At 45.7% G+C, this 18,412-nt stretch overlaps 1 protein-coding gene across 1 annotated transcript in view; it reads left to right on the top strand.

Annotated features, from left to right (window-relative positions):
- The window catches only part of micu3a (mitochondrial calcium uptake family, member 3a), a 24,330-nt gene extending 6,303 nt beyond the window's left edge, over positions 1 to 18,027 (top strand). The window contains exons 5-17 of the mRNA XM_030787879.1: positions 2,901 to 2,948; positions 5,441 to 5,523; positions 5,835 to 5,906; positions 7,370 to 7,411; positions 8,607 to 8,702; positions 10,553 to 10,567; positions 11,585 to 11,679; positions 11,903 to 12,074; positions 13,709 to 13,717; positions 15,552 to 15,660; positions 15,915 to 16,072; positions 16,847 to 16,903; positions 17,929 to 18,027. Coding sequence (XP_030643739.1) covers positions 2,901 to 2,948; positions 5,441 to 5,523; positions 5,835 to 5,906; positions 7,370 to 7,411; positions 8,607 to 8,702; positions 10,553 to 10,567; positions 11,585 to 11,679; positions 11,903 to 12,074; positions 13,709 to 13,717; positions 15,552 to 15,660; positions 15,915 to 16,072; positions 16,847 to 16,903; positions 17,929 to 18,027 — 1,055 coding nt within the window. The remainder of the gene's footprint in view (positions 1 to 2,900; positions 2,949 to 5,440; positions 5,524 to 5,834; positions 5,907 to 7,369; positions 7,412 to 8,606; positions 8,703 to 10,552; positions 10,568 to 11,584; positions 11,680 to 11,902; positions 12,075 to 13,708; positions 13,718 to 15,551; positions 15,661 to 15,914; positions 16,073 to 16,846; positions 16,904 to 17,928) is intronic.
- The last annotated feature ends 385 nt before the right edge of the window (positions 18,028 to 18,412 follow it).

Raw genomic sequence — 18,412 nt, 5'->3', positions numbered from 1 at the left:
TAAAAGCTCCGAGTTCATATCTAAAAATAGCCCCTGCCTCCCTTTCAACAGCCACCCATAGGTCTGCCTCCTGTACGTCTCTGTGAAAACCAGGGTTCCCCAGACGGACAGACCGGCTTGCCAACAAACAAAAAAACAAGATTAAATAAAATAAATAAACATCTAAATATGAAAGGCCTGAATGGTTGAGTTGCAATTAAAGTTTTTGCTCACACAGCACGTAGCAGCAGAAACACATGGTACGAATTCCCCGTGGTGATAATTATACGCGCGCACACACACACACACACACACACACACACACACACTCCACCACTCGTTCCGTTGGAGAGCTAAATATAGAGCGTCAGAGTGATTCTGCTCCTTCATCGTGATATTTTCTTCACTGATTTACTTTGGCGCGTGCAGGTTATCTTGTTGGCGCGACTGATGTGGAGCCATGAGTGCAGATGGATGCTTGTGCTCGCCGCTCTAGCGTAGCGCCTGGTTTCCACGCCGCGCCCGCGCCTTGTGTTGGAAAATGAGCCTGGTGGCGTCACAGCGGTTTCGCCGGGCGTGTTTGCTCCTCGTCGGAGTCGCCAGGGGAGCGAAGGCCTCCGGGAAACGCCGTGAGGTGTTGCCGAGGTGTGAACGGTGTAAACCGCCCCCAGGCTGCTTAGCTGCTTAGAGGACGCGCTTCGGCGTGTGAGGCCTGGCGTTTAATTGTTTAGACGTTTCCAGCTGTTCTTGTAGTGGTAGATTGTGAAGGAGATAGTCTGCCTCTGTGTGCGATTTAGTGACAACCCGTCACCCTTTAACTGATTCTACTTCTGACTAGAGCTGAGCAGGAGGGTGTAAGTAGGTCTGTGACATGGGGCTGATCTGCAGGACCTGGGAAACTGGGAAAAGCCCATCAGTAACAGGATCACTTTCTTACGCCGCGTCATGTCAGTACTTGGCCAGGTTATTAGCAAGGCCCTAGGGAACAGGACAGCCTGTAACCTGTCAGCGTTTTCCTGGAGATTGTTGAAGGTCAGAGCCTGCTGTCCCTGTGCCACAAGCCTGGAGTCTCACAGAGGCCCAAATCCCTCCGGCCACACCAGAGAGCACTTTTCTTTTCTTTTTTTTTTTTTTTAATGGGTAAACAGGAAAGAAACTAAGAATGGGTGGGAGAAGAGAGCTGAAACAGGCAAAGTGAACGCACATGAACGAGGCAGCGAAGCGTTTTCCGGCACATTCTGTCAGAAAGCCCGAGGTTTATAGGCGTGCGACTGCGAGGGTATTTGTGCTGCGAGATGGTGGAAGGAGGTTGGGTTGAGTGAAGGCCTGAGGGGCTGGAGATGGGTGTGGGAACTGTGGAGCATCTCACTGAGTCTGTCCTGAGGGAGAACGTTCTTGGCCTCCAGTCAGGACTGAGAAAATGTTTTCCTTCCTCCTCTGTTGCTTCGGGGACGTAATCTGTGCCAGACTTTCAACCATGCTAATCAGAGCTCCACCAAGGAGAGAGAGGGAGAGAGAGAGAGAGAGAGAGAGAGAGAGGGAGAGAGAGAGAGAGAGAGAGAGAGAGGGAGAGAGAGAGAGAGAGAGAGAGAGAGAGAGGGAGAGAGAGAGGGAGAGAGAGAGAGAGAGAGAGAGAGCAAGAGAGAGGGAGAGAGAGAGAGAAAAAGAGCAAGAGAGAAGGAGAGAGAGAGAGAGGGAGAGAGAGAGAGAGAGAGAGGGAGAGAGGGAGAAGGAGAGAGAGAGAGAGAGAGAGAGGGAGATAGAGAGAGAGAGTGAGAGAGGGAGAGAGAGAGAGGGGGAAGATATGTGGAAGATGCAGGTTGACTGTCAGATGATGCAATGACTTCTCCGGCTAATTAAGCGTGAAAAGGGATGTTTGTCCTCATAGTGTGGTAAAATGCTTCTCTGTTTCTCTCTGTCATCTTTGCTTCTTCTGAGATCTTCTCCAAGTCCACAAAATGCCTTTGGAATGCATGTGTCATCAGAGAGGGCAGGAGAGGTCACCGTGGAGCTGTTAATGGTTATGATGCTGCCAAACAAAGGTCTAATTCATCTGTAACACAAGATTCCTCAGCACAAGTCCCCCCCACAAAGTCTCTTCCCAAAGTACTTGGGTTGAAGCTGAACTGAAACTGGACTGAAGAACCAGTGTCACATTCACGTCCTTAAGGCAAAGCACTGGGCCGTATCAGTCCGCTCACCCACAACTATCTGAGCCTGGCCTCCTGTCTTCTCCCTGTCCAAACGCTTTCAGCTGTCCTGTCGGACAACTTATCCACCTCCTCCCCACCTCCGCCCCCCCACCCTCCAGCCGCTGTCTCCCCTCTGCTCATCCTCTTTCCATCTCTCTCTCTCTCTCTCTCTCTCTCTCTCTCACGCCCTCAACAAAGGAGAAGCCAGGGTCTTGGCTTTTAATGGAGCCGCGTTTTCAGTCTCTTGACGGATGCTTTGCACCTCGCCTTGTCCAAACAGAAGCCTTTGCCCGCGGGGGGGGCGGGGGGGGGGGGGGTGCGGGGGGTTCCGTTGTTTCTAGTGCTGGTCATTTTACGGTGTCGGAGTCTTCAGCTCCGGTGTGTGGGGCCTGACGTCGCTGGCGCTAACCCAAAACCCGGAGGCACCTTTTTAGATCTTTATCAGCATGAAAGGAGGGATTACTCGTCCTCCCCTCAGAGAACGAAGGAAGGGTCTCCTGACTTCCATTTGTCTGTATAGACTCCCCCCTTCGGCTTTGAAAATCAGTAAACATTTTAATCCTGTCTTCAAACAAGCCTCCTCCAGTGCTTTCAGTCCAGACGAGGGCAAAAGAAAAAAGAAAAAAAAAAGGAAAAATAAATGAAATAAATGGCCGGCAGACGCTGGGGTTGTTAGTGTGCAACTGTACATTAGGAAAATGAATGTGACCTTTTGATATTCTCTTCCAGGCATCATCGCTTACACCGAGTACCTCTTTCTGCTCTGCATTCTCACCAGTGAGTATCAGTCCATCTCTCTCTATCCCTCACTCTCTCTCTCTATCCCTCACTCTCTCTCTCTCTATCCCTCACTCTCTCTCTCTTTCCCTCTCTCTATCCCTCACTCTCTTTCTCTCTCTATCCCTCACTCTCTCTCTCTCTATCCCTCACTCTCTCTCTCTCTATCCCTCACTCTCTCTCTCTCTCTCTCTTTCCCTCTCTCTATCCCTCACTCTCTTTCTCTCTCTATCCCTCACTCTCTCTCTCTCTATCCCTCACTCTCTCTCTCTCTCTTTCCCTCTCTCTCTCTCTATCCCTCACTCTCTTTCTCTTTCCCTCTCTCTATCCCTCACTCTCTCTCTCTCTCTTTCCCTCTCTCTCTCTCTCTGTCCCTCACTCTCTCTCTCTCTATCCCTCACTCTCTCTCTCTTTCCCTCTCTCTCTCTCTCTGTCCCTCACTCTCTCTCTCTCTATCCCTCACTCTCTCTCTCTTTCCCTCTCTCTATCCCTGACTCTCTCTCTCTCTCTATCCCTCACTCTCTCTCTCTATCCCTCACTCTCAATCTCTTTCCCTCACTCTCTCTCTCTCTTTCCCTCACTTTCTCTCTCTATCCCTCTCTCTCTCTCTATCCCTCTCTTTCTTTCTCTCTCCCTCACTCTCTCTCTCTCTTTCCCTCACTCTCTCTTTCTCCTCCTTACCCTCCCTTTTACCGCCCTCAGGGTTTTTTTTCATTCATTTTTCTCTGTCCTTTGATTCGGACGGGCCTTGTTTTAAACACTGGTCGTTTAAAAAAATGAGGCTGTTAAGGTTGGCCGTGCCGTGGGCTCGGGCCGGGCCGGGCCCACCCACGCTCTGATCCGTAGGAACGCGGGGGAAAGCGGCCCGCTCCTGTCATAACAAAACCGCACCGAAGCTCTGATCACTCAGGACCTCCCTCCTCTAATGTCCTTTATGTCCTTCTCATGGTTCTGGGAAGAGGCGAACCAGGTGAACACCGTGCAAATAAACTTTTACCTTTTTTTTTTTTTCTTTTGTCCTGGTATCAGTGCTTGATGTGACAGGTTACTCTTTTATTTTAGCTTTTATATCAGTATATCTTAATATAATTAAAGAAAAATTCTTGACCTTAAATCTTATATATATGTGTGTGTGTGTGTGTGTACATATATATATATATATATGAGGGACTGTGTGAAGGTGCCTGTGTGGACACTGACCTTAAATCTTATATATATATGTGTGTGTGTGTGTGTGTGTGTGTGTGTGTACATATATATATATATATGTGTGTGTGTGAAGTCATAACAGTGCCTGTGTGGACACTGACCTTAAATCTTATATATATATATATATGTGTGTGTGTGTGTGTGTGTGTGTGTGTGTGTGTGTGTACATATATATATGTGTGTGTGTGTGTGTGTGTACATATATATATATATGTGTGTGTGTGTACATATATATATATGTGTGTGTGTGTGTGTGTACATATATATATATATGTGTGTGTGTGAAGTCATAACAGTGCCTGTGTGGACACTGACCTTAAATCTTATATATATATATATGTGTGTGTGTGTGTGTGTGTGTGTACATATATATATATGTGTGTGTGTGAAGTCATAACAGTGCCTGTGTGGACACTGACCTTAAATCTTATATATATATATATATGTGTGTGTGTGTGTGTGTGTGTGTGTGTGTGTGTGTGTGTGTGTGTGTACATATATATATATGTGTGTGTGTGTGTGTGTGTACATATATATATATGTGTGTGTGTGTGTGTGTACATATATATATATGTGTGTGTGTGTGTGTGTGTACATATATATATATGTGTGTGTGTGTGAAGTCATAACGGTGCCTGTGTGGACACTGACCTTAAATCTTATATATATATATATGTGTGTGTGTGTGTGTGTGTGTGTGTGTGTGTGTGTGTGTGTACATATATATATATATATGTGTGTGTGTGTGTGAAGTCATAACGGTGCCTGTGTGGACACTGAAAATGTCATTCACACTCTTAGTGTCCAGACTCACACTCCTGCAGCTCCGTGCTTTACGCCGTCACCTCGTGAAGGATCTCGCTCAACACTGCCTGTTCTCTGTGCCTGCGTTTCCATGGCAGCAGAGCACAGCGGAGGGCAGTTGCCGTGGTTTCCGACAAGTTCAAAAAATGCACGTCTCAAGAGGGTGGTGACAGGCAGAGCTACATACAACTTTACTTGTTTAATTACAGCCTGTCAACCTGGGCCTCACCGCTCTAACAGAGGGAACTGTTTTGTTTGAGAAGACTGGAGCCACCTTGTGGTGCTCTTTATAATGACACTTTACCACTCTGGAAGTATGTCATAACGGTGTGAGTCTGTTGTTCTGAATGAACACACTCATTGGGTGATGTTTCGTTTGGGTCAGTTATTGAACAATAAAATGATCTGTGGTTATTAATGAAGTCTGTCTATATAAGATCATAAGAGATAACGCAGTGTGCTTGTCCTGTCTTTGTTAGAGCCTCATGCTGGTTTTAAGATTGCCTTCAACATGTTTGACGCTGACGGTAACCAAATGGTGGACAAGAGAGAATTTCTGGTGGTGAGTAGGTCAAACATCTTTTTTTAGCGGAAATGATTTTTCACATGGCATACAAAGAGTTTTAAGAGACTTAACTTTGATTGGTTTTTTTTTCCAATGATGATAAGAAGTAAAGGAAATTAGCACTAAGCAGAAAGAACCATAAAAAAAAAAAAAGTGCGTTAATCAAAGAATTTGGTTTTGATCAGTGTGCACTCCGAGCTTTGCTGCTTTGATCGTTTTTTATTTTTATTTACTGCAGTTTATTCAAAGCATAAGCAAACCACTAAAACCACTAAAACCGGAACTTCTCCTGTCTGTACGTCATCCAGCTGCAGGAGATCTTTCGTAAGAAAAACGAGAAGAAGGGGAGAAAAGGGGACGCTGAGAAGTCCGCCCAGCTGGTAAGACTGAGGGCTGATGGGATAGCGCGGGAGAGGCTGTGTGCTAACGCTCTGCTGCTAACAGACATTACATGGTAAAGGAGTCGTTCTGTCCTGGGTCTGTCCTCTGGGATTATTATACATGTTCTTTACATCTCAGTGGGCTTAGACTTAAAACCGCCTCAGTTTGATCCAAGTCACCCGAACTTCCGTTCCCTGTCAGCAAACTGTGCAGTTCAGAAGAGCAGGAGGTTCCCCGTGACCGCTGAACCTTGGGATTTTGGCAGGCGACAGAGGAAGCGTTACTGAAAGTGGTAGGACAGGAAATGTTGCGGGTAATAAAAACGGAACGAGGAGGAGACAGACGAGTGAAGGTTTTACAGGACCGTGGTCTCCCCGTGAGGCTCCGGGAGCGGCGTTGGGAGTCGAGGGTGTGCTGAGGGAGGAGAAGTGTCTGCTTGTTGAGTGACTTGTGGTGTGGTTAGAGAGACGCTCCCGGGAGGCGGGCCTTTCTCTGGGCATTAGGGCCACAGTGGGCCAATGTAACCAGGAGGCGGTGATGGCGTGATAACAGAGATTCTGAGGACTTTACTGCATTAGCCTCAAACACCAAAGCACACTCTTCAGAGTGGATTTCTTTCTTTCTTTTTTTTTTTCTTTTTTCCTTTTTTTCTTTTTTTTTTCTTTTTTTTTTGGACCAGAGGAATGTTGTTTTAAACACATGTAAAATGGAGAGGCTGTTTCTAGCGTAACAAGGTCTCAAACGTGACTGACTGATGCCAGAGTATTATGTGTGATTAAGCGCCATGGTAACGAAGGAAACATATGAGAGTGAGTGACATGCTGAACAGTTTAGGCGTTGTTTCCAGCGTATTCTCACTATAGTTTACTGCCCAACACACGGTCAATATGTCATGAGTTGTGCTTTGGACGACCAGCCTGTTCATGTGTTTTCGAAGAGGAAAAATCTCTCTCTCTCTGTCTCTCTCTCATTGTATCTGTTTGATCAAGAAATTTGAGTGGCCATTTTGTTTACTCAAGCCTACCAAGTTTCTTGAATGTATTTGTATGCTGTATATATCCATGGTTTCTTATACACTGCGTTAAACTACCAAGCAACAAAGAGAAAAATAATTGTTATAGTTTGATTTAACCATTTAATGTAACATTGTTAAATCAAGCCTTTGTTAAGTCAGTTAAATCAAGCGTTAAAGGTAACCTTTGTTAAACATATCTCGGTTTATCGCTTGGTAATTGAGGCAGCATAACAAAAAAGAGTGTTACTGTGGTCTCAGTGTTGCAGCAGAGCAGAGACAGGAACCTGGCCTTAACACTGGGAATGACGTGTTTTTCAACCGCTCTTGCTCTCTCTACAGGTTCTAACATGTCTCTGTCCTTCTCTTCCTCTCAATTTCCTCTTCCTCCTCTGTTCCGACTGTCCGGCGTGAACCTGTCCCTGTCTCTCTATCGCCCCTGCGAGTAAGAATATGCAACTCTATGGATATCAGGCCGCCCCGGTCAGCAGCGTATGTATCACACCGCTCGCCCCGCCCCCGAACCTTCACAGCCCCTCCCACTCCACGGTGACCTTGCGTGTCCTTGGCCTGACTGCCGGCATGATGGACGGAGCGAATGAAAGAGTGATGGAAATGTGTGGTGGAGGTGGAATGATTTAAGGCTCTGGGTTTGGACTGAAAGAGTTGCAGAGAATTTCATTTTAATTGATTTTTGCAGTGGACAAATCCGGCTCCAAATCCCATCAGTGTATTGTGTGTGTGTTTTGGGTGGCGATCTTGAGGGTGATTTGAGTTTGGATTGGGACTGGGAAGGTGTTGGGAGGGGGTAAATGTGTTTTAAATTGAGCCTGTGTGAGAGTGTGTCTTAGCTTTCAGGGTGGCTACAGTAACCTTGTGTTTGAGTGTGCACAAGCATGCACACACACACACACACACACACACACACAGATAGCATCACTATATCTCTCTCTGTCACATGCAGGGTTCTTCAGAGGGGACTTTCTGTGATGTGTGGACAAGACCACTCTCTCTGTCTGTCTGAGCTGAAATGCAGAGCCACTCTGAGTTAAGGGGGGGGGGGGGGGGGGGGGTGTCAGGGTGACAGTGTTTTTCTGTGTAAAAAAGTCTCCTGTCACTACAACAGCAAACAGTCTGCCCTCCCTGCCTGTTAATGTGAGCAGAGAGAAAAGACTCCCTGACACGTGTTTCTGTGTGTGTGTGTGTGTGTGTGTGTGTGTGAGAGAGAGAGAAAGAGAGAGAGAGTGAGCGAACATAATTTCACCTTTCTTTGGTCTCTCCCTGTCCCTACCATAAATCCTATCACTTATCCCGTTTGTTAACTCACTCAGCTCTTTGTTAAATATTGATTGAAGTTTCAACCAAGTCAAATTCAGCAGTACATACAGTATCTTATTAAAAATGTCATGTCCTCTTGTGATATGATGATCAGAAAAAAATTCCCTCTCTGAGCCGTCAAAAGACTCTTTGATGTTGCACATCAGAGTAAAAAAAAAATCAGCGGGCGCAGGATTTTGATCACTCACGTGACTGCTCACTGCTGCAAAAAATCCCCTCTTCAGAATCACCCTGTGTTTCATGTATTTGTTGATTTTTTTTGTTGTGGTTAATTGGTTGATTAAGTGGCTAGTTACCCATCAGCCGCACAGTGTTAATGGTTGTCCTTCTCACACAAACGCTTCTGCAGGTGGTTAAAAAAGAAACCCAAGACATTGCGCCAAGGAGCTACTGGGACGTGCTAAGACGCCGCGCCAGTCAAGCCCTGTTCTCAGACCTGGCAGAGGTATAGCAGTCCTCTGTCCCGCCCACAGACTCCAGCCTCTCATTCCTGTCCCGTCAACCTCTGTCTCTCTCTCTTCATTTACCTAACAGTTCACCACCAGTTACTTATCATTCGCCGCCTTCACTCATCCCTAGTGTTGTTCTTCGGGTTTTTGTTTTTGGGTTTTTTTTTGTTTTGTTTTTTTTCTAGGGGTCAGTCTACCTCATCTAGCGTGCAGTGCTGGTTTGGAGATAAAGAGTCTGGTTGGCTCACAGCAGTATAAGTATAAATATGGAAATCTCATTTCTGCATTGTTTTTGATTGCCCTTTACTGACTGTGGATCCAGACAGGCTCTGATATGTTACATTAGCGGCAGTCCGAGCCAGGCGTTAAAGTCAGAGAGCAAAGATGCGACCCATCGTCAGTTCAGTTCACTTCGGTCATGACCTGAAACAACACAGTCCGTGTCATGATCAGTCATGTATATATGTACATTTCACATTAAAGAGCGTTTGTTAACAACCCACCCAGACAATGGAGAAGAGCAGACACTCTGACCTCTCGTAGCTACAGTTTGTTTTTCTGACAGTAGTGACTGGTGTCTGTGACACAGAGAGAGAGCTGTGTTTGTAAAAACACAGAGAGAGAGTTGTGTTTGTAATGACAGAGAGGGAGAGTTGTGTTTGTTATGACACAGAGAGAGAGAGTTGTGTTTGTAATGACACAGAGAGAGAGTTGTGTTTGTAAAGACAGAGAGCTGTGTTTGTAAAGACACAGAGAGAGAGTTGTGTTTGTAAAGACAGAGAGAGAGAGTTGTGTTTGTAAAGACACAGAGAGAGAGCTGTGTTTGTAATAAAACAGAGAGAGAGTTGTGTTTGTAAAGGCAGAGAGAGAGAGTTGTGTTTGTAATGAGTCTGAGCACAGGTGAATCCTGTCCAGTACTGTAACGCTCTGTCATTCATTCACAATGAGAGGGTAATTTTTGCCTCACTCAGATGACAGTGTTTAATGATGGGTGTTTGTCTGAGCTAAAAAAAAAAAAAGTAGTTGTTTCCAGTCAATGTGTGTGTGTGTGTGTGTCTGTGTGTGTGTGTGTGTGTGTCTGTGTGTGTGTGTGTGTGTGTCTGTAATGACAGTTACTCAGTCTTGAGTTGACAGCAGTAATAGCTGTTTTTCACTAGATCAAAGGAAGACACCTCCAGGTGTCGAAAGCTTACACACTGTTTGTTGGGTTGGTGGGCGGGGGTGGGGGGGTGGGGCTAGCAGAGCAGGGGGCGGGTCTGTGACATCACCCAGTGATGAGCTCATCTCTCACTTCCAGGAACTTTGGAGATGAAGGGAAAGAGGGAGCCAGACAAAAAGCAGGACAAACTGTTTCTTTTGTGTGTGTGTGTGTATGTTTTTGACAGAGAAAAGAGTTTTTTTCTTCCTGCACTTCCTGAACTCTGTCACCTTACCCCACTCACGGAGAGTTCTGATTTGCTAATGGACTCGTTAAGTCCTTCACAAAGAGAGATGTAATCCGAAACTTTATGAATGTAAAATCCTCCGTGATTTCAGGTTTATTCATTTAATTTTTAGTCCAAAGTCTTTGGTTTAAAGCTGTGTTTAGACCATTGTCAGCCAAGTTAAAATACAGTTTTAAAAACAACAAACCCGTCATTTCTCTGACGATTATTTGTATAGGCAGTGATGTCCTCTCACTAGTCCAGTGCTATGTGATCCTTTACTCGGTGACCATAGCACACCATCTGTTTTCACCTGTTCTAGAACATTCTCTTTGCTTAAGTCCAAGTGGATTTGGGCAGTCAAACAGAACCATGTTTTCTCTTTCTCAATCTTTCTTTCGGATGGTTTCCTCCCTGAATAGGACTTTAGACTAGAGGTAGTGACATTGCATGATGTTGAGTGTGATATGCTACTGGAGGGGACGTGACTTTTGAGTGTTCAGCTTTTTTGGATGTTTTTCAGCATGAGACGCTCCTGTAAGAAACTCAACAAGGAAAGGGGAGGTGGCATGATGTGAGAGAGACCATTCTGATTGGTCTTTTCACCTGTCAGTCATCCCCGTTGTTGCCACACGATTGTCCAAATGGTTTCTTGTTGTAGCCAAAGATCACAAGCACCTTTTTCTGACCTCTCAAGCCGTTCTGAGAATGTTATCGTTTATCAAATTGATCGACCTCCTAATATTAGTGAAGAAAGCCAAAACTGTGTCTCTGCCCTCTGTGAGGGACACAGCCCTGCACGCAGAGAGAGCACTCTGAAATCTCTGAACGCATTCTGCTCCACGTTCAGAAAAAGGTGAAATCGATTTTCGTACGACGCATTTCCTTTGCAGCTCCACCGCTGTCTGGAGTTTGTCTCACACACGTGCATGGGATGCGACGACCCCTGTGTGTCTTTTGTTTTGTGTGTGTCTTTGGTTTTCTGTGTGTTTTTGGTTTCCTGTGCGTCTTTGGTTTCCTCTGGCTTTGTCTGGCCTTGTCTCTATGTCTGCGTGTCGTACAGAGGCATGGCTGTATGCGTAGCTGTGCTTTTGTGTCTCTCCGACCTTTGTCGTTCTTTCTGCTGTTCGGCCGCTGCAGGTTAACGTTGGCGTCTGTCGCGTGATCTTTACACCAGCTGGATATCACTCTCCAAATACGCCAATGATGCAGATGATGTAAAGATCAGCAGAAATGTAAAACAATGCTATATCCCAGGCTCAATCAGAACACAGCCAAAGCTGACAGGCCTTGTTCCTAAGCCATGTGTCTCTGTAGGCGCTGGTCGGCACGATGGATTGGCTCTTGACGAACTGCCCCTCAACCAATGGACTGTTGTGTTTTTATCAGTTACTGCATTGTGGGTTTTTTTCTCTCTCTTGTTCCCACCCTCTCTGTATTTTGACCAATCACAGCGTCTGGATGAGACCATGGTGATCGACACCACGTTGCTGGTACACTTCTTCGGGAAGAAAGGGAAGGCAGAGCTGACGTTTGACGATTTTTACAGGTAACAGTGAGGTCTCCACCACACCTCTGTGTCCGCCTCTTTGTCCCTTGTTGAATGGATCTTCTTCCTCAACATTTCATTTTTCTCTTTTCGCCGTGCTCTCAGAAAACTATCCATTCATGCCAAGAATCAGATGATCTGAGATGGTTAATTACATGTCTCTGTCTGCTCCCTCTCTGTCTCTCTCTCTCTCTCTCTCTTTCTCTCTTTCTCTCTCCATCAGGTTCATGGATAACCTGCAGACTGAGATGTTGGAGATTGAGTTTCTGACCTACTCCAAAGGCATGACCACCATCAGTGAGGAGGACTTCGCCCGGATTCTGCTACGCTACACCAACGTGGAAGACATCAAGAGTTACCTGGCCAACGTGCGCCAGTGCATCCCCGACGAAAAGGTAAGACCCCCAAGTCCAAGAGCCAATATGAATTCAGAAGGTCGCAACCTCCTACAACTCCTGTGGTTCCAAGCCCCAGAAAGATCCAAGAGTCACCGTCAAGGGAAGTTCTTCCTAGTTTTTGTGGTGTTTACAAAACATTCCAAGCATTCCCATAAAATTATCAGAGTAGTATAGTCAAGAGATTTCCCTTCACCTATAAATGGAAAGTATTGGAAAGTCTGGCATCTCAGGGAGACAGTCAGCGTCAAACAGTATTTGACGCTGACTCAATAAGAACCTACACAATGTTCTGGAACATTCTCTGATATCGGGGCCTGTAAGCCATTCACCCTTAGGTCTGACACTCATGTCAGTACCTGCTGTGTGCAGAGCTTTGGATGTGTGACTGTACCCTTGGAATCTATTCAGTTTATGTAACACACAAGTCTCACTGATTGACAAGAGAAGGTTTATACAGAATACACTCAGGACATTTCTCTGCCTTTCAGCATATTCTCCAACCACTTGGCACAAACACCCTGTCCCAGCACCACACAAACACACACACTCTCACACACACACACACACACACACGCACACACACACGTACACACACACACGCACATGCACACACACACACGTACACACACACACACACACACACACACACACACGTACACACACACACACACACACACACACGCACATGCACACACACACATATACACACACACACACACACACACACGTACACACACGCACGTGCACACACAAACACACACACACACACACACACACACACACACACACACACACACGTACACTCACACACACAAACACACACACACACACACACACACGTACACACACACACACACACACACACCCACACACACACACACACCCACACACACATACACACACACACACGTACAAACGCACACACACACAGTATTCACATTTACTAGCGCCTGACCCGACTCCTTTAAAGTCATACCTGCTTCACGCTGCTCTCCCCCCCCTCACTTTTGCCCCCCCCCCTCTACTTCCTGAAGTGTTTCCATGCCCCCAGCTGCCCTCCCCACCACACCCCAGCCCCCTCTCTCTGTTCTCCACAACTGAACGCACCACCGCCTCAGCATCAGATAGTGAACATGTTATATTTGACACCTGCCTGAATGGAACAGTGTAAACTTACATGTTTCCTCTCACTTAGCCACTCTCAGCGCCGCTGACCCCCCCACCCTTTGTCCCAGATGTCTCCACTGCCACTGGTGGATTGACTGGGTCGACCCGCCGCCCCACATAGCTTAGTGTGAAGTTAAGTGTTAAGTTTGAACACAAGCCTCGCCTTGGCTCCGTTCACTTTGTAATGAAGGACAGCTGCTACTGGATGTCAGTACCAGTTGTGCTTTTGGTAAATTTCTGTACGGATGTCTGCACACAAGCGTGATGCAGGGAGTATCCCCAACACCAAAACCGTTCCTGTGTTTCTCTCTGTTTTATAATGTGATCTATATTAGAAATGTTTTACACATTAACGTATCAGTGTGAAAGGCCGTGTTAAGTGGAATTCCTGGCAGGCGTGTTCTGTGCTCCAGTATTTTTATGAGTAGCTGAGTTTTTTCTCTCTTCTTTTCATGCTTTGGAAGAAACAAGAGGTTTGTTCCTACCACATTAACCATCTCATCACTGTGGGGTTTTTTTTCTCTCACTGCGATGCCATTTCCAGACATGAGTTTGGTTTTGCATCCCGAACGTTTAATAATGAATTGTTCACATGAAGGGTGGTCCAGATGTACTGTAGAAAGCCCTCGTGAGAAAACAGACCTCTCTTAACAGGTATTTTAATTCTGTTAAGCACCTAAAGAATTGGCAGGGTCTGGTGGTGTTGTCAGGAAGCCTGCTCTCTCAGGAGCAGGGGAAGGTTTCCGAACGGAGCCGCTCCGACACGCATGACTTCACTCCAATAGGACCGACCTCTGCCCGGGCCCTGGACGCCAGAGCTGTGTTTGTGTTGAGGGTATCGTGTTCCCTGGGCCTCACTGTCAGGTTCCCCAGTCTGCCGATCCTCCGGCCTGTAATGGTTTTGCTGATTGCCCTGGGGTTTTCCCACAGCACGGTCGCGGTGGCTAGTGGTTAGCGGCTAACGCAGCTGCCTTGTTTGTCCAGGGCCTTTTCTCCCTCATTACACGCTTTATCTGTCTGAGCTCTGAGTCAGATGCCCGACATTAAATACTTCCCTCTCTTACACTCCAGTGGAAGCAGACTGGTGTGACTGTTTGTTTGTTTTTTTTTTTTCCTAGGTTGTCCACTGCACAAGAAGCTAATCTGAAAACTGGGTCCAGTTCTGAATAATCCTGTTAGATCTTGTGTAGAGGTGGTCATGCTACGTTTTTCAGGATATCGAGAGTAAAAGAAGGGGAAAAAAAAATAAGGCTAAAAACTGCCAGCTGTTTGTCAGGCCAGGGTTCATGTTAAGGTGTAGTTTGACTCATATAGTTATCAGTGAAGACACAAAGCAGTTTGGAGTGTTTAGCTAAAGAGACAATCAGGATATATCTACAATTATATGATCTAACTGTGTTCTGCCAGAGACCGAGAAACACAAAGACTTCTTTTCTCACATAAAGAATGTTCTAGTCTTTATTGTCCTCTCTTTGATTCATCATCCTCATTGGTTACGTGCTCTTCCTTAGAGCTGAAAATGGTTTTTCGTGATTGTTTTGGGTCTTTCACGTTCACTTGAGCGGGACTTTTGTAATGCTGTCCCGGCTGTTTTGAAGAGTGTCTCCGTGAAGCAGGCTTGTCTCGGAGAGCAGGCTGTCGGTGCTGTGGTATGGGTAGAAGTGTATGAGTGCAGTGGAGCATTCCTATCTGTGAATCAGGAGGTTTGTGGGAGCGATGCTGACATCATGCAGTGTGTTTTGTGCCTGGGTGGGTGCTGCTTATGTTCCTGTCTTTGTGTTGCTGATGTGCATGTTTCAAATCTTTTCTCTCTCTCTCTCTCTCTCTCTCTCTCTCTCTCTCTTCCCCTCTCTCTCTCTCTCTCTCTCTCTCTCTCTCTTCCCCTCTCTCTCTCTCTCTCTCTCTCTCTCTCTCTCTTGCTCTCTCTCTGTCTCCCTCTTCCTCTCTCTCTCTCTCTCTGTCTCTCGTTATTTTCTTTGAGGTATTGTATTTTTTATATGGCCTCGCTTAAAAATTGCAATAAGTTTGGTTTGCTCGTTTTAAACACTGTCATCCCCCCCTCCTCGATGACAGTTAGCTTTTGCATGGAATGGAATGTTCTAGATCACACCATCAGCTTTCTCAGTACTGGACTTCTGACCCTGAGGGTTGAGTCAGTTATTTGTGCTCTGTAAAATTCAGTTACCCACTCTTCCGCCCAACACCAAAACAAAGAGCCAATGTCAGACTACTGCAGTGAGTCTGTCACACAACACCTTTTTCTCTCACTGTTTGCCTCACATCTGTCTCCCTCTCCTCTTCGTCTAGGGCATCACCTTTGACGAGTTCAGGTCGTTCTTCCAGTTCCTGAATAACCTGGAGGATTTTACCATCGCCATGCAAATGTACAACTTTGCCAGTCGCTCCATTGGCCAAGGTTGAATTTCCTTTGTGTTTATGTAAACTTTAAAATGTTTTTCCAGACAGGCTCTTTCTTGCATCATGAGCAATGAGGAATCAGTGTCATGTGGTACATGCTCTTGTGAAATGGTTTAAGAAAAGAAAGAGTTTCAGTTTTAAACATGCTTCTTCCTTTCCTTTTCTTTTTCTTTTGTCCCTTTCATCTCTTCCTCCTCATCTCTCTTTATCATTCTCTCTCTCTCTTTCTTTCTCTTATTCTCTGTCACCCAGATGAGTTTGCCAGGGCCGTGTATGTGGCAACTGGGCTGAAGCTGACCAGTCATCTGGTGAACACCATCTTTAAGATTTTCGATGTGGACCATGATGACCAGCTGAGCTATAAAGAGTTCATCGGGATTATGAAGGATAGACTGCACCGTGGAGCAAGGGTGAGAGACAGGGAGAGAGAGAGACAGGGAGAGAGAGATACAGAGAGAGAGAGAGAGAGAGAGAGCGAGAGACAGAGGTTACTGAAATGCAGACACTCAGTAGTAATAGTTTTGCTCGCCCTAAATGAAGCAACTCAATATTACATTGTTGATAGAATCTTCCTTATTATTATAATAGCATGTTATTACATAAACACTGCTAGTGTGTCCCGTAGGCATTTACACAACTATATCATTAGGACTTTATCACCACCTAGTGGTGAATATGAGGAAACACATGAGAGTTCGCTAAGCCAGTGTCTTTCGACTCTTGATTGGTTGATCAGTGGAAACAGGTATGCTAGTGCAGGGCAGAGGAGGATCTGAGGAACGGAGCAGTGGGTTCACCACTGTTTCACTGCTGTTCCATGATTAACAGTGTTCCATTAATCATCAAATCCTTGATAAACTCAGTCCACTGTGATACTGGAGGACAAAGATACGCTGAACAGTACTGGAATTAAAAACCACTCCCTTTAACACACGGTGTAAATCCTGCCTGTGTGTGCACACAGATTCTGTTCTTCTCTCTTGGTTGCATGTAATGGCCTCACAGTCTTGGCTTCTGTTTCGCTTGTCTTGTCTAACCCTCTCTCTTTTTCTCTCTCTCTCTCTGTCTCCCTCTCCCTCTCCCTCTCCCTCTCCCTGTCTCTCCCTCTCTCTCTCCCCTCTCTCTCTCGCTCCCTCACCCTCTCTCTCTCCTTGCTGCTGTGATGACACTCTCTGCTGTCCCAGGGTTATAAACCCGTGGAGCGTTTCACCTCCTTCAGGTCATGTCTGAAGAAGGAGCTGGCTAGCAGATAAGTATGCGTCCTGTGTGTAGCCCGTCTGCTGTCGGCAGGGACGGTGAGAGTGTTAAAGTTGTGTGTGATAAAGCCTAAAGGCATGACCAGGCTTGACTCTGTTTAACAACACTGCACTAACTCTTCTCTGTCACTCCTCTCAGATCTCTAAGATCTTCTTAAAGCTGTGTCAGTGGCCTTTTACAGGCCGTCATGTGGTATCGACCAGACAGTGTGCAGTCATATGGTATTGTTTAGACAAAAGGGCCGTCATGTGTTGGTTGTACATATACATATACCCATATACCCATTATATGCATTCTATGACCTAATAACATCCAATGTCCTAATAACATAATACGACCTAATGACATTCTATGACCTAATAAGATTATACGACCTAATAACATTCTATGACTTAATAATATTCTATGACTTAATAACATTATATGACCTAATAACATTTTACCTCATTGTAGCACTAATGTATAATCTTCCTAAAATAACTAAAATAATAACCCAGTCATAACTAAAATATTTTAATACGAAGAAAACCTCTCAAAGCCTTTTCTCCCACTTTGTCACAACTCACGTGTCCTCCAAAATGTGTCAAGTCAGCCTCTTTGTCTTTTAGTGTAACACACACGGAGACACAAGGAGAGTGGCCTGTCCAGCATTACATTCTCTATGATGCCCAACCTAGACAGCAATAATCACTGTCACTCCAACCTATGATCCTCATACTAACACCCAAGCAAGCAAGACAGCTGTTTCTAGAGTCAAACCCAATGACACACAATTTTCAAATCAATTTTCGAATGTTTGGCAAAGACAGCCATTTATCCTAGCGACTCCATGACAATATGGTTTATGGTAATATAGTTTGTGATGTGTCATGCAACCCCTCACTGACATGGCAGTAAATGACGCTGTCTTGTAGATGCAGCTGTGTGAGGGATGCAGCTGTGTGAAGTCTTCTCCGCCTGTATTTGGTGTTGTGTGTTCACTCCATCCTTTCTTTCCTCTGTGTACCAGGTGAACGGGAGACGCAGTATCTCCTTCTCCACCTGCGTACGGACGGAGGCTGGGAAACAGTTTCGCCAGCTGAGGAGAAGGTTCCGGGAGAAGATGTAGTGGTGGAGAACACGAGGAATCTCGACTGACATCTTTAACGCTGTCCAAAGACACCGTCTCGGTTTCACTGTATCATCTTCCATCTGTCAATCACAAGCACTTTGGAATATGGACAGAGTGTTTATGCACGACTATCTCTAACCATGTGACTTCCTCTGTAAGATCACCCTGATCACACGGTCATCCCTCAATCCAGTCAGGCCTCGTAGCGTAACATCATATCTCCATTTGTCAGACATTACCGGAATGTTCTGAAAAGCACACGCAATTTATATAGCGGTCAGTAAGTTCATTGTTTTGTTGTCTGTGTTATGAATGCAACTTCAAATGGGTGTCTTCCTGTAAAGTTTTTTTTTTTTTTTTCAGAAGTCTAGTCTCTCAGTTT

Source organism: Chanos chanos, chromosome 11 (assembly GCF_902362185.1).
Source record: "Chanos chanos chromosome 11, fChaCha1.1, whole genome shotgun sequence".
NCBI lineage: Eukaryota > Metazoa > Chordata > Actinopteri > Gonorynchiformes > Chanidae > Chanos > Chanos chanos.
This window is presented reverse-complemented; position numbering and strand designations above follow the sequence as displayed.